This window comes from Dipodomys merriami, unplaced genomic scaffold, assembly GCF_024711535.1.
Source record: "Dipodomys merriami isolate MVZ:Mamm:240054 unplaced genomic scaffold, mDipMer1.0.p SCAF_12, whole genome shotgun sequence".
NCBI lineage: Eukaryota > Metazoa > Chordata > Mammalia > Rodentia > Heteromyidae > Dipodomys > Dipodomys merriami.
Window position 1 is genome coordinate 23,197,875 of NW_027202493.1, and position 25,495 is coordinate 23,223,369.

At 40.5% G+C, this 25,495-nt stretch overlaps 1 protein-coding gene across 2 annotated transcripts in view; it reads right to left on the bottom strand.

Annotated features, from left to right (window-relative positions):
* Stox2 (storkhead box 2) overlaps window positions 1–25,495 on the bottom strand; it is a 209,716-nt gene that overhangs the window by 138,409 nt on the left and 45,812 nt on the right. Inside the window, exon 1 of one of the 2 annotated variants that reach the window (XM_070016417.1) lies at window positions 18,339–18,766. The exons of the other annotated variant lie outside the window; for it this stretch is intronic. Coding sequence (XP_069872518.1) covers window positions 18,339–18,372 — 34 coding nt within the window. The 5' untranslated portion in view covers window positions 18,373–18,766. Of the gene's footprint in view, window positions 1–18,338; window positions 18,767–25,495 lie in introns of those variants that run through there. 2 annotated transcript variants of the gene reach the window in all.

Genomic DNA, 25,495 nt, shown 5'->3' on the forward strand with positions numbered 1-25,495 from the left:
AGAATCATCTGAAGATAGCTTTAAATAATAAGTATTTTTTAGTGCTAAAATATTTTCTTCTCATTTTTTTTATTAAAGTTTGGATGAGTATCCTTTAGCAGCCCATGAGTTATATAGCCTTGGTCACCAGATTTCTGGCACGGTTGGCAGGTAGTGGAAGCCTAAGGGGATGAAGTTAGAGGACACAAGGAGGATGCTCTTGAAAGAAATATGGGGAATCTAGCCACTTCCCTCCTCTCTCTTTTTAAATATATATTTTTATTGTAAAGATATTGGACAGAGGGGTTACAGTTACATAATCAAGGTAATGAGTCCATTTCCTATCGAGCATTATTACCCCTTCCTTTGTTTTTTTCCCTATTCCTCCCTTTCCTCCTCATCTCCCCAACTCCTCCCTCCTTTTCCCTCCCCCCACCCCACACCCCCGCAAAGTTGTAAAGTTCATTTTCAACATAGTGTCTTGTATAGCTCATTGTTATAATGGGTCATCCTGTATTCTCTCTCTCTCTCTCTCTCTCTCTCTCTCTCTCTCTCTCTCTCTCTCTCTCTCTCTCTCTCTCTCTCTCTCTCTCTCTCTCTCTCTCTCTCTTTGCTTCCTGACCACCATGAGCAGATCCTACCCACCACACTACCCACCACAACACCAAGTGTCAACACAGGCCCAAGGCAGGGGCCAAACCAGCATGAAGGAAACCTTACCAAAATAAATCCTTCCTCCCTTAACATGGATTTTTCCCAGGTTGTCACAATGAGGAAAATCCAACCAACTCAATTTTATCCTTTAAATAGGTACAGAAGATCCCTTAGAATTAAAATGTATAAACCGCAACCATTTACAGAATACATGGTCCCAGGAAAGGATTATTACAAGTGGCAATTTGTGTCATAGTCCAGAATACAAAAAGCCAACAAAATCCTTGATGCAGGTGGAATTACTAAAATGGCGAGGGTATTAATAGCATGTAAAATGGTGTAAACTATAGTTGATGACTAGAAATAAATGGCCTTAGAGTTCAATAATGCTTTTAGATACTCTAACAGTTATTTATTCACAGATGACCTCTTAGAATACAATTAGTTTGTAATCATAATAGACTGACGTGAAGAATTAAAGTTATCATGCAAATGGTAGAGCCCGCCCACCAAAGCCACAGTAATCACTCTATGACTACAGTATGTTAGCACAAGTAGACAGTACAATACACTCTACTTTGGTAATGTTAGCATCACAGCTGTATGAAGAATAAAATAAATTTTGTAGTTTAGTCTAAAATATTACTCATTGTTAGCACTGATATTTTTACCCTATGATATAATGAATTCTGAGAAGAAACAAATATTGAGGGAACCCACATATTACATTAAAACAACTGATTATCAGAACACCATCCCGCATCCTGACATCATAAAGCTTGCATAAAGTCTGACGCCTGTAATCCTAGCTACTTAGAAGGCTGAGATCTGAGGATCATGGTTGAAAGCCAGCCCAGGCAGCAAAGTCTGTGAGACTCTTATCTCCAAGAAACCACTAGAAAACCGGAAGTGGCACTGTGGCTCAAGCAGTAGAGCGCTCGCTTTGAGCTGAAGAGCTGAGGGACAGCGGCCCAAGCCCAGAGTTCAAGCCTCAAGACTGGGAAAAAAAAAAAAAAAGTTCCCAAAAGCAACAGCCAAAAGCAAGCTATCTCTAGGATTCTACATCTTGGCTGAAAAAAAACAATGATTTTTTAAAATAGCTTATCAGTATTTTCAAGTATATGGGAACTTCCAAAGAAAATTCCCTTATATACCTTTAAATAGTTACTGATTGTATTTATACAATCTAATGAGTCTTTCAATAATTTCCCAAAGTAAACCTAGTTCAACTTCTATCTAGGTAATCTCAAAATTTACATTGAGGCCAAGATTAATAAAGGTAAATTCTTACTTGACAAGCTAATCATGTGATAAATGACTATTCAAAGTCTTCTGACAGGAGTAATTTCACCTTTATTGATTTAATCCAAGGAATGAAAACAGTTTCTCATGTTCCAGGCTGTGTAATCATGGGTCTATAGATACAGTAATACAAATAACTTCCACTGATGGAAACATAGTTTAGCAAGTTGCAAAGGTGATATATTATAACCTTTTATGGGGTTCCTACAATTACAGACAAAAGGGGCAGAGAAATATCATAGAACAGCTTCCAATAGCCATCACTTCCCAGTGGAGCCTTGAAAAAGAGATGGATTCTGAATAACTTTCGGTGATAGTCCATTACTAATCCCATCTGACAACTCTCCGTGGCCTTATTAAGTAGTGGCTTTTATTTCCTTTCTCATCTATTTCCTTTCTTTTTGGTGGCAAAATTTTGTTCTGAAATAGCACCACTTGTTTTCTTGTGTTTGTCATCATGTGTAACAAAAACAGCCTATATCCTACAGTTCTGGGAAGCTTTAATTTCACTAACCAGAACCTTCACACGGCATAAATATATAATCCATGTTTATTTTGTTGTTTAAAGTTACAGAAAATAATCTGCATCTCCTTGAGCTATGCTGTCAAACATTTTACCATGAGAATTAACACAAAGTCGAATGAACCTGGGGAAATACTCAAAACAACAAATAAACCACGAATTCAAGGGTATATTTGCTGCAACATATTAAAGACATATTTTCATGAACAAGAGCAGGGAAAAGGTAGGAGGCTGTCTTGCTCCTTTTCTTTTTCATAGAAAGAGTTTTATATTAGCCAAAAAAATTATTTACTTTTAATGCATGAAAAAATTCAATTAATTCAGTGGAATTAATCCACTTATTTGGAGTTTTGCTGTGAGCACTGCTACATTCAGGAGAAATACTGAGCCTCAAAGTCTCTCTCAGCAATCACAGTCACAGTGCTAGGCATCAGGTTTCTCTCTAGATAAACTACTAGTTCTTCATTCCCCTGGGTTTTCCAACTGATCTAAGCAACTTTCACCTAAACCAAGATCATCTTTTTCTATTTATTTATTTAATTTTCTGGTGCCAGCTCATACCACTTGAGCCATACCTCCAATTCTGTCTTTTTGGTATTTAACTGGACATCAAATGTTCCTGCCTCCTCCTGAGATCCTTGGATCTCAGCCTCCTGACTAGCTAGGATTACAAAGTAGGATTACCCATGATCATCTTGGAAGGAGATTCTGTCTGCTACCTTATTGGCCTGTCCAGTGCCTAAATAGGAACTAAGTCACTTCTATTACCCCAATCTTTGGTTTATTAACAAATCAAAGATAGGAACTACCATTCTAGTGTTCTCTAAAAGAGTGATGGTATTTATTAGCAAAATACCCTGTGACTTCTTGACCTGATGTCTAAATGTTTTCCAGACATTTTCCTCCAGATACCACTGAAAAGCCTCAGCTTTCAGAGCAATTACCCGAATCCAGATCTAGAAAATATTGCCATATTTGGAGGGCACAGGTTGACAGAGTATATATTACATTGTTTCCTCATCATGTCTGAGCTGGAGTGCTAACCCTCTCAAGCACATAGCTCCTATGTGTCCCAGTTCCCAGTGAAAACTACACTAACACCTGGCACTTTGTGCTTTGTCCCCGTCTGCTTTCCCCATAAAGCTAGATCTTTGGAGCTATTTTTGGAGAAGAAGCTATGCTTCTTTGTGTCTCCTGAGCCCACACAGAGCCTGGACCACAAATGGTCCAGTAAGACTATTTACAAACTTTATAACAGTGATTGCACAAGTCAAGAGCTAAAAGTACGAGAGAAAAGCTGGTATGGGAAATGAATGCTGAGTTACTAAAAGGACCACAGAATATAAAAGAACTAATGCATGTTTCTGGTCCCATGTCGTACCACAGAGCAAGATCTTGGTTGGAGATGTGAGCACTGCTATGCTATGAGAGACTATGACATTTTTATATGTTTTTAATAAATGAAGTAGCAAAGAAAAAGTGAAATTTTGTATGCACTGAAAGTTCCTCTGGCTCTATTCCCATCAGTAGTCCTGTCCAGGAAGACTCCTTGGGCTCCTGGCTTTATAATTTAATATACTTTCAGCATTCTGTGTCATATTTTTTTGTTTCATCCCTTAGTTAACAGTAAGTTTAACATTAATCTGGAAGGTTTTAGATTTTAGGGCAATTGCCTTGTGTTGTCAGCAAATGCAAGTAAAGATCTGTAGGGAAAAAAAAGTTTCCTAAACATTCATAGCACATGAACATGTGAAAATGCACTGATGCTGAACACATACCCAGCCTGATCTAAATCTATAAACGTGTTTAACGGCAGTCCTAGCTGAAACACGATGAGGAAAAGTCTATCCACTAGTCCTTTGACAGGGCAAAAAGAAAAAGCTATAAACAAAGATAGTCCTTTTTCTTCTAATGAGCCCCAGAGTATCAAGTATAAGGGCAAAACTCTTTTAGTCATGTCGATTTACAAAATAAAATACACTGTTCATTTCACATACTAAGGCCAATGCTTTGCTTACTTCATCTCTTCCACGTTCTAATATCTAATCGACAATAGAAAAGAGGTTTAATTTACAACTGTAAAACGGAAATAAATTTGGCCTAACGCTCTCTCTGTACTTGGGTAACAAAGTTTGGCCCAATACAACCTCCCTACATAGGAAACTGCAACCTAGCTGGATATGGAAACAAATTGTAACCTATCTTAAGAGTAGAGTCTTGTAACCAAGCAACTGAGTTTCAGCCAATCACAGCAAGGAAATTTCTCCCAATCACCAGCTATCAACTAATCATACCACGCTACCAGGAGCCAATTAGGTTGTTTCTTTATGTTATTTCCTTTTTCTCTGGCTATAAATATAACCTGTATATGTGTGTGGGTGGGGGAAAGAAGGGTAGAAGGGCAAAGAACTCTGAGCCATCTTTGGTCTGGAATGGAGCCAGGTCCTAGAGCCTATTTCATGCTTCAGGAAATTTTGTTAAATTTAACTGGCCTCCATGTTTCTTTTAACACAACAAAATTGGCAGTTTATACAGGTCAAAAAATAAAAACACATTTCAAAGCTTTCTACTACTGGCAAACAAGGCCCAGGTGATTAAATGTTTTAGACATGCCTAAAATGTACCCTATTTCTAGACTTTTAAAAGAATATTAAAGAAAAGCTAATGTGACACTTGACAGTATGACATTTTCAAAGAAGATACAGAATGCTATATAATAGAACATGCATCTTTGCCATGAAAATGATGGACTAGATTCCCACATCCTTTCAGTAGTGTGCTAGATTAGCAAAGACAAAAGAAAAATATTATAGACTAGATGCAACATTAAGAGAATAACTACTGATTTAAATACCATTAGCATAAAACTAATGAGGTCGTGTGAAGGAGAGAGACTTAAGTTCAATATGATTTATTCACTCAAAAAAAACTAAAAAAAAACCAAGAGCTGAAGAAAATGCAAACTCTATAACCTTTGTTCCCCTGACTGTGATGATTATGCTTGTGCCAACAGGAAAACAGTGACAAAATTCCACATGACGGTAATTTATAATCTGAGAGAGAAAAGGAACTCACATAATTCTATGTAAATAACATGTCCAAAGCAATCCCCTCCTCCCAAAAGAAAAACACAAAGAGATGTTTCTTTGGAGCCTCTTCAGTCCTGCTCCTTCGCTCCATCCACACCTTCCAGCAAACTTGTGTAGCTCCCAATTCTACATCTCTCCCACACTCAACGCAAACCCTTTCTTTCCACTGTTATATGTTCCAGTATCAAGGGACTTTAAAGCTGATATTGTTTTATGTGTGAGGAACAGATTCAGAAAACCTAAGTAACTAGTAGGAAGCCACAAAGATTGCCCAAGTCCTTGCAAATACTGAAACTTGTTGGGAATGGCTGGGCAGGAATGCCAGTGACTCAGGAGGCTGAGACAAGATGATCTTGATTTCAAAACCAGCCCAGGTAAAATTAGGTAGACCCTATCTCAAAATCAAAACAACAATAAAAAGGACAAGAAGCATAACTCAAGTGGCAGAGCACTTGCCTAGCATGAACAGGATACTGATTGAATTCCAAGTATTAAAAATATAGAGATTAATTTTTTCTGTCAGAAAAAAAAAACTGACCTTGACAATATCTTTTTTGCCCTGAAGCAAACGTCAGTTGTATCAGAAGAAAGGCAATGTGATGGAATGTTTTGTGCACAGACTGGGAACAGAGACAGCCTTGGGTTCAAACAGCAGGTGTGCCATTCCTTGTATCATTACAAGACAAGCATCCCTCATCTGAAAATTCAAAATGCTCCAAATTCCAAAAGTTTCTGAGTGCTGATGCTATATCACAAGTGGAAACGTCCTCTCCTGACCTCATGCGGGGAAAAAAAGCAAAAAATACAAGAACATAGACACGCTAAAAATACTTCACCAAATCACCTTCAGCCTAGGGATAGATGGTGTGAAGTAGAAATGAATTTCATGTTAGGCTTGGGTCCTGTCCCCAACATGTCTCATTTGTAAATGCAAATACTGCAAAATCTGAAGTTGGGAACACTTCCAATACCAAGTATTTTAGGTCCTTTTCTCTGCTGAAGCTTGCTAACCTATATTAGGGTGGTAATAACAAGACCTACACCAGTGGCTTACAGGAAGGGTTCATTTTTCATATGTCTGAGATGTAGAACAATTCCTGGAACATACAAAGCTGTGAATAATTTTTATCAGGTAGAGAAGTGGTACGTGCAGAAAGAGTGAAGGCTGGGTGCAGTGGCTCACCACTACAATACCAGCAGAGAGAGAATGATTAAAGAAGACACCCTCTCAAAAGACAGTCTGGGCATGGGGTGCAAGCCTGTAATCCCAGCTAATGGAATCTTGGGTAGGAGAACCCCACACGCAGGCCAGTCTTGGCAAAACTAAAACAAAAGAATGGAGGGTCTGGCTCAAACTGTAAAGCATTTGCCCAGCAAATGCAAGGCTTGGATCAAGATCAAAGCCCAGTACTGGAGAAAAAAATATATAAGCAAAAGATCCACCAATTTCCATGTTAAAAAAAAAAAGTTTTGGAAGTTCCAAAAATAAAAATGGTTAACGTTTTAAAAACACTAATGAGGGGCTTCAGCTTCGAAACTGTAAGCTGAAAAGCAATGAAAGGAAAACAACAATAACATCAACTAATACAAACATGTCAGGGCCCGGGCCTCGGGCACTTGCGCACTCATTCTCTCTAATTAGGAGACTCAGTACAGTCTCTACCCACCCTCCCCACCATTTTCCTCTTCTTCATAAATCAGTAAAAGGCCTGATGAAAACAGATGGCTCTGAAATCAGATACCCTGAAGCTCAGCAGACTGATAGCCCCTCCTCACAACACCAGGGAAACAGGATCTTCAGGGTGTCAAGACAGGTTCTCAGTGGAAAACATTCTTTCCTCATTCTTTCTAATAGACTGCCTTGAGGCACCTGTCCAGAAACCTGGACAGGAAGACATATCCCCTAGGACAGACAGCCCACAACCAACTTTGTAGAGCCCAACCACAAGCCAGCTCAGGTGAGTTGATCTTGCTCAGCATGTTACCTGAAGGTAGGGCAAGTTGTAGTCACTTGGAGAGGAGACCACAAGAGCTGAAGACACCCACATTTCTGCTTCACCCCATGAAAAGCCACTTGGAAAGAGAGAGGTCACCACCTGTGCATCTGAATTGCTTCGATCTTCCTTCCTGAAGCCTTCAGAACCTTCAATTAACCAGGCTTGTCTCTGTCATGGCCTTTATTATTTACAATATTTATCTCCACAAACCTACTAGGTGCTCATTGAAGGAAAGTAAAAACACTTAGCATTCACAGCCCACATCCTGTACATGAGTAACATGCTTGCTTGTTGCAATTTCTACAAGTAACTGTTCTTTTGGTCTGGATGACTTCTGTCTAGCTCGGGGACTGGCCATTAGGAAAAGCCACGAGCTTGCCCACCCCAGTCACTTGTCAAATCTAACATCCAGGAAGAGAGAGAATTAAAAAAATTCATCACTCTTCAACCTAGAATACAAACTGTTCTTTTCACTCAGTAGAGTTTCTGTCGTGTGCGAAGCTCAACTAAGGATTAAATACACACACGTGCATGCTTTGGAACCAAGGAACAGAGACAGCATAGATGTGATAGAGCAAAAGGTGGCCAATGCTCAAAATCCTAGCTAAGTTTTGGTGCAGGTACCAGCCCTGCTATTCTCCTGGGTTTCGGTGCTCAGGAAGGTCTGCCTGGTGAGCTGGAATCTGAAGAACTGTGATTTTTGCATGCAATAACACAGGAAAGACAAGCATTCTAAGTCTGCTAGGAAAGGTAGAAGAAGAGGGGGCTGGGGCTGTGGTCCAAGTGGTTGGTAGAGTTCAAACCACTCTGGTCCTGCCAAAAAAGAAGTAAGGAAAGAAGGAAAGGAAGAAGGAAGGAAGAGAGGGAGAGAGGGAGGGAGGGAGGGAGGGAGGGGGAGGGAGGGGGGGAGGGAGGGAAGGGAAGGGTAGGGAAGGGAAGGGAAGGGAAGGGAAGGGAAGGGAAGGGAAGGGAAGGGAAGGGAAGGGAAGGGAAGGGAAGGGAAGGGAAGGGAAGGGAAGGGAAGGGAAGGGAAGGGAAGGGAAGGGAAGGGAAGGGAAGGGAAGGGAAGGGAAGGGAAGGGAAGGGAAGGGAAGGGAAGGGAAGGGAAGGGAAGGGAAAGGAAGAAGTGAGTATCATTGGAAGAGATGAAAGTTAGGGAAAGGCCAAGTATATTAGGAGGATTATAAACCAAGTCATTTTTCTGGGATATTCTAGAAGGTGATGAGATATATTACATCTTACATAGAGGAGTAAAGACATTCAGATAGATAGGCTTGGGTCAGATCTTACAACAGCATTATCCAATGAGAGATGTGCTTGACAGCCTTCCTGCAACTTGCTGTGGGGACTGGTAAACATTAAGAGATAACTATACTGGGTGATTGTGGCTCATGACTGTAATCCTGATACTCAGGAGGTGGAGATCTGAGAACGGAACTTCTAAGTCAGCCAGGGCAGGAAAGTCCATGAGACTCTTATCTCCAATTAACCATCAAAAACCCAGAGGTGGAGCTGTAGCTCATGTAGTAGAGGGTCAATCTTCAGCAATAAAGCTAAGAAAGAACACTCAGGCCCTGAGTTCAAATCCCAGTGCTCCCCACCCCACCCCTGAAAAAGTAATTATACATATTAGAATAATAAAGGCTCCAATAAGTCATGCAGTAATAAACATTTACTTCTGTTTCTTTACATTCCAAACCTTGTTTACATTCCAAAACTTGTTTTGAAAAATTGGCAAAATATGAAACATGCAAAGCTCCAACAATAGAGAATATTAAAATAAAGTAATATTCACACCTTAGCATCATATCATTAGCTTCTCAGACATCTCAGATCTGAGGATCCAGGTTCAAAGTCAGCCTGAGCAGAAAAAAGTCCATGAAACTCTTATCTCCAGTAAACTACCAAAAAAATCTTGAAGTGGAGCTGTGGCTCAAGTATTAGAGTGCTAGTCTTGAACAGAAAAGCTCAGGGACAGCACCTAAGCCTTAGGAATGGCACACGTGTGCACACACACACACACACACACACACACACACACACACACACACACATCAAGCCCAGGGTTAATGAAATGAAGAAAGTATCCGAGACACACACACACACACATCAAGCCCAGGGTTAATGAAATGAAGAAAGTATCCGAGACACACACACACACACACACACACACATCAAGCCCAGGGTTAATGAAATGAAGAAAGTATCCGAGACACACACACACACACACACACACACACACACACACACACACACACACACATAAAGCCCAGGGTTAATGAAATGAAGAAAGTATCCGAGACACACACACACACACACACACACACACATAAAGCCCAGGGTTAATGAAATGAAGAAAGTATCCGAGACACACACACACACACACACACACACACACACACACACACACACACATACATAAAGCCCAGGGTTAATGAAATGAAGAAAGTATCCGAGATGGAGCTAGGGCTTGGAACTGGAAAAAGATAAAAGGGAAACAAGAGGGGAAAATTGGTAAAGAAATGAGAAAGTGGAAGTTAGAAGTGGAACCTGCAATTTGTACAAGCTTATCCAGTTCAGTGGGGTTTCTACAAACAACGTTTCCTGCAAGTTCAGATCTAGTTGTGTAAATCTCTCAGTAAAAAGTAAAGGAAAAAATGTTTAAAAGCAATCTGCATGAAAACAGGTTCAGGGATTATATGTAAATCTATATTTAAAAAAACTCTTTTCTATGTAAATTCAAATCCTGGTAGAAAATACTCCCAAATCAAAGCCATATAAGATTTAGAAAATATAGCTTCTAAATGTGCTCATTATCTTGCCCATGTAATTGTAACCCCTCTGTACAATATTTTCACAATAAAAAAAAAAAGAAAATACAGCTTCTAAAACTAGGTAAGATCAGTTCTGGCTTTGAGATCCTAAAATCCAGAAGTGTAAATAAACCACTGGGAAATACTAATGGGAAGGGCAAAGTAATTCACATAAGTGTTCAAAACAGGAGGGGCTTTATGACTTTCAACACTTGGAATCTGCATTCATCCAGATTCTCCATTCTAAACATGTGGAAGCACTTTACCAATGCTGTTTCTAATCCGTTCACACACAGAAGAGTTTCAGACTCAAAAGAAAAAAAGAAAAACCTCCAACTCTTCCAAAAGACCACTTAGTAAACACTATATAGTGGTCCACTGAGCTGTGGGGTCCCAAAACCCATTTCCAGAACTTGCCTTCCTGGAAAGGTTACTAAAAGTAACGAGTAGACAAGTGGGTTCTATAACTTGGTGTCAGAAATAACAGGGTTGACCTGCTTCTACCCTGCATGGCTTCTCAGCATTTTACATTGAAATTCTGCAGAATGAGGAGATGTACATACTTGTATTCAACCTGAGATTCCTTCTTTCAAGAAGGGATCTGACTGACTGCATTAGTCCATTTTTTTTTAATTGCTACAACAAAATACCCAACGCTGGGAAGTTTACATAGGAAAGAGATTTATTTAGCTGATGCTTTGGGAGGCGAAAAGTCTAAATATCATGTCACCAACTCTAGCAAGGGTCTCCTAATTATGTCCCACCATGGTCGATAGTATTATGTAAGGAACACATGGTATTCACATGATGAGAAGAAAGCCAGAGTCCAGGGAGGAGCCAGTCCTGCTCTTCAGATCTAACTCGTCCCTTCAGAAGGGAGCACTCCCAGTGACCCAAAGCCCTGCCTCTTAAGGATTCCAACCAGTTAATGAGGATCAGAGTTCCAATCCATGAATCTTTAGTGGACCAACCACATCCCTGATATTCTATTGTATGGTTTGATCTGAGCTGTTCCCCAAAAGTTCATATGTTGCAGGCTTGGCACCCAGTGCAGCAGTGTTCCCAGATGAGGTCTTTAAAAGAGGCAATTGGATCCTAAGAGTTCTGACGTCATCAGAGGGTTAATCCACTGGAGATTAGGGTCTCCACGACTTTTTTCTTTCTAGGCTGGCTCCAAACCCTAATTCTCTAAATCTCGACCTCCTAAATAGCTAGGATTATAGGCATGAGCCACCAGTGCCTATTTCGCATGGGTTTTCCATGTCTGACACCTGCTTTCAGAATATAAACTCTGGAGGGAGAAAATCCCATTGTCTTGTCTTCTGCAGTGTGAGGCGTGGAGCCTAGCAAAGCTTTACTAAACAAAGCCTTTGAGTGCTAGGAGCTGTTGAAATGGCTAACTTTCACAAGAAGGTTGGGAACTCCTGAGCATGGGAAGGGGAAAGGAAGGTTCTGTGGTACTGGGAATGTTCTAGTTTTTACCTAGATAGGAACTATGTAAGAAGGTGTACTTGATCATCACTTACAGTGCAGTAAGTTAACTTAAGCTTTCTTCAGGATTCTGATTCAACTAAAATGGTTTCTGGTAAATTCATATTCATATAGCCATAAACAGAGAAATAACAAGGACCCACCGTACCCTTCACTCTGCTAGGCACTTGAGATGAGGTATCACATGGCAACTTGGGAACATCCCAGCAAGGATCCCTGTTACCTATTTTACAGATGAAGAAAACTCAGGTCTGCAGGAAATGGTACCTCACTCTTCATTACACACCTGGAAAGCAAAACCGGGATCCCAAGTCAGCTAAACCCACCAATTCTACCATTCCCTATTAAAAACAGAACAAAACAAAAGAAACACTTCCAGCCAGGTGCTAGTGGCTCACACCTTTAGTACTCAAGAGTCTGAGATCTGAGGATCACAGTTCAAAGCCAGCCCAGGCAGGAAGGTCCATGAGAATCCAATTAACTATTCAGAAAAAGTCAGAAGTGACATTATGGTTCAAATGGTAGTGCACTCACCTTGAGCAAAAGAAGCTCAGTGACAGCAACCAGGCCCTAAGTTCAAGCCCCCAGACTAAATAAATAACTAAACGCCACTTCCAAAGTCACAACTACTCCTTTTGCAGGGTTATCTCCCACCACACCCTTTTCTACCTAGTGGCTGACACAGGCTAAGTGTCCATCTTCAGCCAGGGTCTTCACACTATGGATGCTATGAAATGCTAATCTTAATCTGGGAGCAAAATATACCAGCACTGATGTAGCCTCCCACTAACAAGGACAGTGGGCAGTAATGGCAGTATGTGCCTCTATTACCTAAATTCTTCAGCTCTGATCTGGTGGTAGGTGGGGTAGGAAGTGGTCCCTGCTTGCTCCTGGATTTGAAATTTGACCCAGTTCTAGTGACTTTCCCCATGCCATTTAAAAACCTTTGGAAGAAAGAACACTACAAGTTGAGGGGGAAGGCGTCAGGAGGGAGCCGTAGTAAGGAGAAAAAATTCTTTGATTTTCTTTCCCTTTCCCCCGCCCCTCAAATAACTGTGTGCAGGGTGTATTACTGCACCATAACAATTACAGGATTTGTTTCTCCAAACAGAAGGTCACCTTGGAGTGATTAGCATGGCTGCAAAACTAGGATCCTTTCGCCAAGGACTAATGGTGGCCAGACAAGTTTGCACAGGAAGAAGTTTGGCAGGCAGTAAGTTCTACAGGAAAGGCCTATGGAGGGAAACTTGGTGGAAATTTGCCTTTCTCTCCATGTGTCTGACAGATTCCCCAGTGTCTTTGGGGTTTATTATAAAGGTGTCAGACCCTATCAGAAATCTGATGGCAGCCGCACATTATCAAATAAATAAAGAGAACACTCTTTTGTCCTACCTTTGAAGTTTCCTCAAGTTACTCTGAATAGCATTTCCCTCTGCCAAGTTTTCTGGCTTCTCGAATAATGAGATACTTTCTAATTAGCATATCACAAATATTCCTGGTCTCTTTTTACCAATACAGCTACATTTTAAAGTGTTTCTTATACAATACAGCAGGATTTTTCACACTCTATAAAGAGATAGAACTAAAGCCATGTGTCAACTCAAATCTTCCATTTTTGCACTTTTTTTGTCTTTTTCTTGTTTTTGCTTTTATTTTCTGTTTGCTTCTTTCCTCCTTCCCGCCTCCCCCCTCCTCCCACTCTCTTGTCTCTTTTCCTTTCTTTCTTTCAAACAAATAGGCTGCCAGATCTGAAAGCCAGAAGTCTCAGATTTGGGTTTTGGCTGAACTACTAATTAGCCATGTCATTTAAGGCAAATTGCTTCACCTTTTGAGGGCCTCTGCCTTGTTGCCTATATGATCACAAGTGTGGGCCAAATGGAAAGTCCCTCAAGGCCTCAAACTAAGAGTCTATTTGTGAAGCTTGAGTAATTCCCTGTCTCCTTATTCAAAAACTAGAGCAAGTTATTGTCTTTAATTTTAAAATGCACAGTGAATGACATCCAAAATAACTACAGGCATCATTAGAAAGGAATATGACTTAAATGGGCAAAAATATCTAACAGCAAAATTAAACATTACTTGTAAACATTAAAAAGAAGTAGAAGAAGGCTTTCCATAAGCACTGTCGCTCAGGCCTGAAAAAACTAGCTAGTCGGAAAGCTGAGATATAAGTATCATAGTGTGAGGCTAGCCAAGGCAGAAAAGTCTATGACACTGTTATCTCCAATTAACCAGCAAAAAGCTGGAGGTGAAGGTGTGGCTCAAACAGTAGAGCACCAAGCAAAAGAAAAAAAACTGAGTTCAAGCTCTAGTACTCACACCAAGAAAGAAAGAAAGAAAGAAAGAAAGAAAGAAAGAAAGAAAGAAAGAAAGAAAGAAAGAAAGAAAGAAAGAAAGAAGGAAGGAAGGAAAGAAAGAAAGAAAGGCAGAGAGAGAAAAAGAAAGAAAGAAAGAGAGAGAAAGAGAGGGAAAGAAAGAGATAAAGAGAGGGAGAGAAAGAGAGGGAGAGGGAGGGAGGGAGGGAGAGAGGAAGGGAGGAAAGAAGGAAGGAAGGAAGAAAGGATGGAAGGAAGGAAGGAAGGAAATTGCTTTGCTTTTATCATTATATATTAATATATTACATTTCACTTGAAAAGAAATTTTCTTTAAAAAAAGAATTTGAAACTCTTCCCAGATAGATATATAATTTTGACTAACTTTAATACATTGATGCATATGTAAACGCACATGTGTGCTCACCTACAAACACACACATTCGAAATTGCTTAGGACAGTGAATACAACTAACATAAATTAATCCTAATAAAGGAATCCGTGCCAGAGGCTGGTGGCTCATGCTTGTAATCCTAAATCCTCAGAAAGACTGAGATCTGAAAATCATGATTCAAACACATCTGGGGCTTTTGAAAGTCCATGACACTGATATCCATTTAACCATCAGTACCCAAAAAACTGTAAGTCTAGCACACAAGCCCCAAGTTCAAGTTCCAGTACTGGTGCATATGCGCGTGTACACACACACACACACACACACACACACACACACACACACACACACACCAGTACACCAGTGTTACAAGGAAAATGAAGTCTATGCCTTTAGCACCTGCCATAGCTGAGAACTGGAGGAGAAAGATCTGGAAAAAAGTTTACTGATTGCCAGGCTGCCCACGTTCCAGGGGAGAAAAACTTCGGGAGAGTGGGAACAAAAGCTTTATTGCTAAAAATAAAAGGTAAGAATATAAAGCAAAGTGAAATCATCTTTTAGATTGGCTATAGAGTGAAGAGGTAAAATAGGGGAATTCAAGGAGAAGCTGAACCAGGATGTATATTATGAGGTTTCCATTGCGATGACAAAATACCTGAAACAACAGAAGAAAGCAAGCTCTATTTTGACTTAGCGTTTCAGAGTTTTCAATGCATAGTTGGTTGGTGCATTGTTTGGGGGCCTTTGGCAAGGCAGAACATCCCAACAGAATGAACACGTTGGAACAAAGCTGTTCACCTCATAAAGACCAGGCAGCAAAGAAAAAGATTAGAGGGAAGACTAAGATCCCAATAACCCTTTTCAAGGTCAGGCCCGAATGACCTAACTTACCTTCCACAAGGCTCCCCCTCTTAAAGGTTCTACCACAAACTGGTGACTGAACCTTTACAGCTTTAGGCAACATTCGTTTAAGAGCCAAACCATAAGAGGGTAGGACTCCACGTTCAAGGAGGACCTGAACATCTTTTATTTCAGGAAGAGTCGAGGCTGCAGGGCCAGCTGGCCTGTACCAAGCAACCAGTCACAGGAGGACAAGTAATACCCAGCCGGAAGGAGAGAGAGGCCTGTCTGATTTCTCCTTCTCTAACCCCCAGGGGCGCTCTCAGCCTAACCACACGGTTTAGCTCTAATTACACCCTCATGTCATCCACCTATGTTTCATGTATCTGCTGTCCTCCCTCAAATGACACAGACCACATCTCAGGACTTTCTACAGTAGGTTCTGGATGAGCCTGGGTAGTGGACTGTTCAAATCAGTGCCACAGAGAATAATACTATGGACAGATGGCAACTTTGAAGTCCATACTACTACAAATAGAAACTTGGTGCTCTAAATAAGCATCTTGACGTCATCTTCCTCTTTTGTTCTAACAGGATGCAAGCCAGTCAACTGAGAAGCCAGGCTCACCTGGCCCACCCGACTATTAGCCCAGAGTCAGCTAGGGCCCCGGAGGCTGGGAGTGCTTCCAGACACCTGCAGGCAGGTATCTGGACCACCGTTCACTGGCAATGGAGACTAGTCTGCTGAAGACCTCAGGGTATGCCTTTAGGATGTTCCTGTAGCACAACTGCAGCCTGAAGCCTGTCAGAGATCCTCCAACAAGGACAGGAACAAACCCCTGGACAAGAGGTAGACTGAGATGAGACTTGTCAAGGTAGCTGTCCACCTCAGCCAAGCTGCTCGGCTCCTGACACAACTGAGGATAGACTATTGCAGAATATAGGATGGTTTCTACCAAAGTAGGGCCACTTGGCAGCTATAAATGCCAATGCAACACTTCAATAAGAAGGCAAGATGGAAGTGAAGAACAGCATTTGTCCCTCATCCACTCACTTCCAGACAGATCGTTAACATTCCAGAACAACTCATTCCAACCATACTTCCTCTGAATGAAACCTCCATGCCTGCTTGTGTTTATTTTGTAATCAGGAAAATCAACCAGGCCCCATTCAGCACTTTTTTTCTTAGGCTTTAAGATAGTTGCATATATGTTTTAAAGTATATATAACATATCTATAAACATATTCAAAGAAACTTTGAAAGCACCCTCCCAGTACAGCTAATACATTTTCAGGATGATGTTAAACATATGGTCATTAATTTTCTTTCAATAATGAGCTTAGATTTCCAAGCTACTCGCTATAAGTGAACATGTGGAAATGGTATAAATAGTTTCAGGACACAGGGATCCATTTAATGTATGGAAGCAATAATTTATCCAACAGGACCCAAGTGTCCAGAAACCCTGGAACTCACTTGTACATGTACACAATTCTCAGATCTCAACCTCCACAGAAGCTAGGATTACAGCATTAATCACTAGTACCCTGCTGACCTTTTTTAAACATTAACATCACAAGGCTGGGCATGCCTGTAATCCTAGCTACTCAGGAGGCTGAGATCTGAGGCTCGCAGCTCAAAGCCAGCCAGTTAATTGGAGACTCTTATCTCCAATTAACCACCAGAAAACCAGAAGTGGCACTGTGGCTCAAGTGGTAGAGTGCTAGCCTTGAGCTGAAGAGCGCAGGGACAGTGCCCCGGCCCAGAGTTCAAGCCCATGACCAACAGAAAAACAAAACAACAATAACAAAAAAATTAACATCACAGGACTTGGGACATTTCCTATCCAAAAGACCAACTAGTCCACGTACCAAAGATCTCAGATTTTAATGGTACCCAAGAACTGCCAAGTTTTATACTACATTCATATGCTTATCAAAAACACCACTTCCTGTTTATAAGCAACTTTCCATATGTGTTGGATAAGTGACAATTAATTGGCTGACTCATGCAATTTGCACTGATTTGCTGTTTTTATGTTAAAGTGATTCCATTCAATCTTATTTTCAGAGTTCTATAACAAATTCCTATCTAAGAAAGTTATTTCCCACTGAGATATCAAAGAGTTTTCCTAATGGCTCCACTTACATAGGATTTTACTGTTTTCATATAAACATTTTTTATAAATGAGCCTCTCTTATTTACTACTTTTTTAAAAATGCATATTCATGTATTTCAAAAACTAATAAACTCATTGTCTTGCCCTACCCTCAATGTCTTCAACCGTAAATCTAGCTTTTCAAGAGCTATATAAATTCAGATCTAATATCTCTAAGCAAATATAAACACACATACACACATACACACACACACACACACGTTTTATGTTTAGTCTCTTTCTGTGGTCTCAACCGTAGAAAATCTAATTATTGGTCTGAGTTATAATGTCAGATAAGCAAACATATGGCCAAAAAAAACCCTGCACCTAATGATATTTAAGGTGGGCTCATCCACAAGAACCTTCTCTTGAACAAGCAGAAAGTCTGAGCTAAGGGGTACATGGCATTGACACACCAATTCATTTTTCAGAACACTTAAACATGTTTTCATTATTTCCCTTGCCACAAAGTTTCTGGAAAGAACACACAAACACACCATCTGAGGACAATCTAAATTTGGAGAACAAATTTCCAATTAATTCTACACTGACAGAGGAATCGTGGAAGTAGGAAAACCCAGTTCATAAAAGTTTCTAACACTGATTTATCCCACCCGAGCCCTACAAATCACACCTCCCGATGTTCCACATTTTAGACAAATGAACTATAACTGCCATTGTCCCCAGGGTGGGAAGAATTGTCAGATTTTATGAAGTATTCTCTTTAAAACTGCAGACCAGTTTCTCCCATGTAACAACACACCCCAGAGCTCAATATACTCACGGCAGTCTGGGGCCTGGGTTTCTGGCTGTTGCATGTGGTCTGTAAACGTACAGCTGGTAATAATCTGTGGCTTACTTCAAATCCTGACGACTGTTGCTTTTATTCTCTTGATTTCCTTTGGTGCCAAACATGTCGTTGTATTCCAGAGTTACCGCATGTTGGGTAAAATCCTGTCAACATTTTATTACATTCAGCACGTCGTGCTTTCCTGATGGCTGACTCAAACATTAAAGAGAGCTGGGCTTGGTCTCGTTTGCAATCCACTGTGTTCTTTTTCTCTCCAAGGAAAGGTGTGGGGCTCTCCTTAAGCAGTCGAGAGATTTCAAGTTGTACTTTTCCAGACTGAACTAAACTAAACCCAAATGCAATTCCCTTCTCCATTCAGATACTTTGCCTCCTCTGGTTGCTTGGGTAGTGCTCATGTTCCCACACTCATATAATGGTGAGTGGCTTGTCTGGGCAAGTATGATAACACTCGGCCAGGAGATTAAAAAACCACATTGAAGTCATTAAAGACCTACAGGGCTGGGCCCTGAATCCACTTGGCCCACTCACCATATACTGTCACCCTGACCTGAAAAGCAACCGGAAAGGCCTAACAACGAAGGTAATCTCATTTGGCATTTCCAGAACCTGGAGCCACCTGTATTTTATATAACAAAACTGTTTTTCTACTTAGTTGCCAGATCAGGAGGCAATTCCTTACTTTCCCTTTATTTTATCTTGAACCATGTGAACTGTGACTCACTATTGAGGATGAGAAGCCATGTGACAGAGGTACTATTTTGTCCAGAAAAACTCTAGTGCTGCCTTTCCTTCTCAGTAGTGACCTGACATCAATATGTTACTTTACTAGCTATTGCTTTCACCTAAGTTCTGGAAAGTTCTTTATACTTTCTACATGTATTTAAGAAAAATATATCTGACATTTGTACCCCCCAAACATCAGGTTCCAATAATGATTTAGCCATTCTGCCTGCCAAGAACCTACAGCCTCCTCCTATCTACCCATACCAATTTATAAATCATTCATTTTAGTCTATAGGCTTTAATTAACTTCCTTGTCTTTGTTAATATAACATCCCACCTCTAAATACAGAAGAAGAAAAAGCAGGAGGGGGGAGGAGGGGAGAGGAGGAGGGGAAAAGGAGGAGAAGGAAGAAAAAGAGGAGGAGAAGGAAAATAAAAGAAGAATGTACCATAGCTTAAAGGATTGTTCCACCCAATGAACATGGTGTGGTTGCATTAATCAACCTAGTGTAATTGTGATTGGATCTAAGATAGCATTTCTCTTTCTCCCCCTTGTTGAGTGATGAAAGGAAGAATGTTCTGCACAATACTGGTAGATGGGCTGGGGGCGTGGCTCAGCAGTGGAGCACTTGCCAAGCCTATGCAAAGTGTGTCAATCCTGGCACTTCCAAAAGAATAATAACAACAGTGGATTATCCAAGAGTAGCAATTACTATGAATGGAAATTATAAACAATAATAAGCACAAATTCTTGTCTTGAGGATGGCACTCTCCCTTAAAAAAAAAAAAAAAAAAAAAAAAAAAAAAAAAAAAAACCTTGAAGAATCTAAATAAACCTTTGAAGCCCAAGAAAATGCAGATACTTCAGAGGAAATCACATCTCTCTGAAAAGCAGTAGGTACAACGATGCAAACAGAAAGCAGAGGCACCTGGAAAAACAATTCATGGGCAAATCACTTGGGTTGGAAACAAGTACAACCATTTGAAGAAATGCCTTCTCCTCTGGGGTGCATAAGTCAGTGCTGACCCCTCTCAGAGCCCTCTCCCTGCTCTTAGGAATACAGCCAGACTTTGTTTCTAGCTGTCTTCTATTTCAAGTCCCTGTCTCATGGAACCAACCAATCACCAACACCTCTGCCTAAGTGTCGGTGCACAACTCAAGAGACATTTTAGCTTCACACTAGTTCAAGCTGGCCTCTAATTTATGATAGTCCTACCTCGGCCTCCAGAGCACTGGGATTACACATTTTGTGCCACCATACCTCACTGATAGGCTATTGTTGTTGTTTTTTATAAGGCCCAACCACCCAGCTTTGAAAACCAACATTGTCTTCTTCTGCCAAGTCCTATAAAGGCTATCTCCAAAACATTTCTTCTTTCTAGTCCTCTCCAAGTGCATCTCCTTCCTGCCTCCCCCTCAGTAGTCGACTCAAGCCTCCTTGTCCTTCTAACTATCAATCTCATTCTTTTAAAGGAAGCCTTTAACCAGGCCAGCCACACCCTGGGGTCAGGCTACACTGGCTGTGAATCCGTCTTTACCTTTCCAACCTTAATCAAAGAGCTCCTAGTCCCCTAAGGCCAGTCTTCCGCCAACCTTCAAATAACAGGGCTTCACCTCTAAGCTGCGTTCCCCAGCTCCTGTTTTGGTAACTGCCCAGTAAGTCTGGCTCCTCTTGGGCCTGGGACTCTTGCCAATTTCCCAACTTGGAACTGAAAGGCTGTTCTCCCAGCTCCAGCGTAATGCCTGCAAGCTGCAAGCCCCTGCAACCCTGCAAACTAGTTGGACAACTAGGGCCTGGAGAAACCGCGCCTGCTTCAGGCAGCCGGCCAGCTCTAAGTGTAACTAACCTACACTCCCGCTCGGCAACAACCCGAGCCAAAAACCAGGCACTCCGCGGAATTCTATGTGCTGGACTGTGGCTCATGCTTCAGCAACCAGCACTGCACAGGCTTTGGCTGACTTTGGCTTCCAGTTGATGCTTCTGGTTTTACCCCAATTATATGACTGTTTGGACATTTTATATTTTTGATCCCCATTCCTAATCCCCTACTTCCCCCAATAAAGATGCAGCTTGCTCCAATTTTGATATGGTTAGGACAAACCAGACAGCTGTTACCCATCCAAGCAGCTGCCCACTCCCTTATCAGCCATAAATGATGATTTCTGCCTACAGCCACCAATGTCCAGTCCCTGCCTATTCAGTTATCTCTATTCTTTCTTCCTGGCTTATACAATCCTGGTCTTTTGATCTTTTGGAGAAAAAAAAATTATAAACTTATCAGTAATCTCTTTTCTTTCAGTCGGTGACTGATAGAAGAGTGACATGTGACTTATTTATGGCTAATAAAAGATAAAATGTCTTCTGAGGGGTACTGTATGTTCCAACTTTATTTTTTTTTTTAAATCATGAAGAAAAGTTCTTTGGCAAATCCTCTGCCCTGAATTCAGAGCTGATACCAGGTACTCCAGCAGCCATTCTGAGATCAAGAAGCAACAACTTAGGGCTGTAGGAGGCAACAGTGTAATGGTAGGGAATGAGACTGATAGGACCTGAGTTCTTGACACATATTCTGTCAAGAATGTTTCTCCAGCAACTATCTGTCATTCCCAGGTTTCTTGCTGTGTAACTCAAATAAACTTGTATTTTGTGTGAGCCAGAGTAAATCAAGTTTTCTGTTACATGCAGCCAAACACTGTCCCCCCTCTAAGTAGAATAGATAACCAGAACTTTCTAGGAATACCTTTATGTTTTTATGCCTTGATGCTTAGTCGGTCAATAGCCATCTGCTTCCTATTCCCTTCCCATTCAATCTCTCTCCTCTCCAATCCAAAACAGTAGCATTTTGCATACAAGTCACACATACATTTTCTTTGATGTACACACAGTGTTTTTAAGTATTCGTTGTACAATGGAGTTTTATTGCAATATTTCTACACATATATATAATGTACTTTGATCATGTCACCCCCTACCCCTGCCCCTACAAACACAGCCCTTTTAGAGACCATAAGCATCAAGGAACATAAGGGAAAATCACAGAGCAGGAAATTCCAATAAATAGTTGATCAATGAGCAAAATCTATCAGAATCAACTTCAATGAAACTCTAGAACTAGTCCCAGGTTACAACAACCAGACAAATACAAAAAAAAAAAAAAAAAAGGAACGAAGAAGGGGTCTCAGAATAGATTTATGGATTTTTAACCTGTGCCCACCCTCTGTGTCTCCCCATGCTCTACAGTGGTCTTGAAGATAGCATCCCACTTTCCTGCAAGAGTTCCAGATGCTGGAAGACGCAGATTGCACCCTGTCCGCAAACAATTGTGGTTACGTGGTTTAATCCCTGAAGGCCTGGTGCAAAGAGCTTAGGTTTATTTAACCTAATTCAGAATTCACCCCGATGGAGAAGTGACTACCCATGAATCATTTGTCTGAGTATTGAAAAGCACCTAGTGAGCCAGCAACAGTGGCTCACACCTATAATCCTAGCCAATCGGGAGGCTGAGATCTGAGGATTGTGATTCAAAGTAAGCCCAGGCAGGAAAGTCCATGAGACTCAATCTCCAATTAACCACCAAAAAGAAGTCAAGCTATGACTCAATGGGTAGAGTGCTCACCTTAAGCAAAAAATAAGCTCAGGGACAGCACCCAGGCTGTGCATTCAAGCCCTCCTTGGGATGGAGCACAAAGAAAAAGCACATGGTGACAGGTTGGTGATAAGGAGCACCACTGGGAGCACCCACAAGACCAAAAAGTTGGGTCAAAAGGCTGGAGCGTGAGAGAGATACTGCTCCTCCAAGTCAGGACTTTAACAGGCTCTTTCACTTGCCTGGGAATAGAGAAGCCCAGTCACATACTAGAGGTAGGAAACACATTCAGAAGACGAGCTGGCCCAAAGTCCTCTCTTTGCGCTGCCTTGAATGCAGCACCCAGCAGGAAGCGAAGGCGTAGGCAGAGCTGAAAACTAATGACTGACTACTGAAGGCATGGTGACCTTTTCTCTCTCTCTCTTTTTCTATTCTTTCCTTCCTTCCTTCCTTCCATTTTCTTTCCTCCCTTCCTCCTTTCCTCCTTTTCTCTCTTCCTTCCTTCTTTTGTCTGGTCAAATTTTTATTTTACAGTCAAATAAATGAACTGCTTGTTTCTGTTCACCTATAATTGTCAGGAAACCTAAAAATGAAAATGAGCTCACTGGTTTGCTTTTCTAGAAGATCAACTGTCATGTTCCTGAAGACACTTCTTATTTCCAAAATATTCTACTGAACTACAGGAATTCTCTCACACAGTTTCAATAGTCAGAGAAAAGAAATACTGTTATTCTAATAACTACTCGTGATGGTGTGGCCCCTATCAGTAGTCATTTGTGTCCCAAAACAACAAACATAACTTCACCATATTGAACAATGACTTTATTTTCTAAAAAGGGGGATCAGATTATTTTTACACTGAGTAAAAGATACATTTACATTTTTACATTGAGTCAGAGTAAGAGAGCACAGGTTACAATAAGATTCCTCACAGAATCTTATTCCTATACAGTACAAAATATGATTATACATAAATAAGTTAACTCAGTAAAAGCAAAAGTACAGAGCTACAGGTTACTTGTAATTACAATTATTTTTTAAAAATGCTTGGCATGTGAAGAAAAAAAATGAAATCAATGGATTATGGAACGGATGGTAAGGCTTTTTTATTCTTGAAACATTCATTGTCTCTTTAATGATCTTTAGCATACCCAACACTCAAACTTTAAAAAACAAAAAAACTAAAATTATTTTTGCCAAAGCAAGAAAAACACTATGAAGCACTTGAGCTAGCTAGGTTGCTAATCTGGGATACAAATAACTTGAGTCTATGTGTTGGGGACCTTTAGAAAAAATTATTTTTCCTTGCTCACATTATAAACAGCACCTACAGTTTATTTTCACTGGTTTTCTCTAAACTGTCTCTAAAATTTAAATTTAACAAGTGTGAAAAAACACTGACAAATCATGTCCTGTATTTTTCTAATTTGGAACAGGAAAAAAAATGTTTTAGCACCAAGTTGGGAAACAACCAAGAATTCTTGGATTTGTACTAAAATGCCAAATAAAACATTGAGTAATTAATCTTGCCTTTGTCTTTTTAATATTAGTACTTTTATATTTGAAAAAATTATGAGGACATTTTCTTCTAAAATTAATCTAAAAAGTATTTTTTTATAAATGCAAGGGAAACTGTGTGCTAATTATTTTCTCATGTTTATTTAGTTTTCAGGCCAACAATCGCAATTGGATGCAGTATGCCCTTCCCTTTATTTATCACTCATTTGTTTTTCTTTTCCCTCACTGTCCTCCTAAGTCCAGAAAAGTAGGATTATTTTCTCTGCCTGGCCACATGTTAAAGCCTGATAGTATTTCTACACATCACTTGATTCTTAATACCTTCAGGTATTTCCTTATTCTAACAGCAAACAATAAAACAAATGGCAGAGTGTTCACAGATAACATGTTCTGAAACCTGAAAGTCATCCAGGACCCTACAGTCTGTTTTCTTCCACAAATTCACACAGGTGACATTTATATACTTTGACAAGTTATATACTTGGCTTTGGCTGCTGGCTGCCAAATTCTATTATATTTTACATGAAACAAACCATTTAAAATATCTGCTAATGTTCTGAAAGAATCCTTGGATATTAAGACAGAGACAGTTCTATGGTGTTACTAAACAGTGGACATTGATGAGTTGAATTAGAATTACTTTGTTTTGGGTTTTTTGTTGTTAATGTTTCGAGATACTTCCCTCCTCCTCCCTTGCTCAACCAGGACTCAAACGCAATATCTGATTCTTGTGCTCATTGGCTGGCACTCTGTCACTTGAGCCATACCTCTTCTCCCCCAGAATTCACTTCTCTTTATTTAATAATTTTTAACTTCCCCAAATTGTGCTCTGAAAATCTACCTTTACTTCCATCAAATGAATTGCATGTACTGTCATATGCTGGTTCCTTTGTCCTTTGGGGTTTGTTTGTGTTGTTTGTTTCTACAGTGCTGGGATTGAAGTCAGGGCCTTTTGTATGGAAACAAACACTGTACCATGGAGCCTTTCCCTGTGAGCTGTAGATAAAATATTGGTTACTGCACAAAGATGTAACTAATGGGGCAGAAACTTTTTCTTTTTCTTTTTTTGCCAGTCCTGGGTCTTGAACTCAGGGCCTGGGCTCCGTCTCTATGCTCAAGCCTAGCACTCTACCACTTGAGCCACATGCATGAGAGCCACAGTGCTACTTCAGGTTTTTGGGGTTTTTTTTTTTGTTTTGTTTTGTTTTGTTTTTTTTCTGAGTAGCTTATTAGAAATAAGAGTCTCATGGACTTGCAGGCCCAACTGGCTTTGAACAGGGATCCTCAGATCTCAGCCTCCT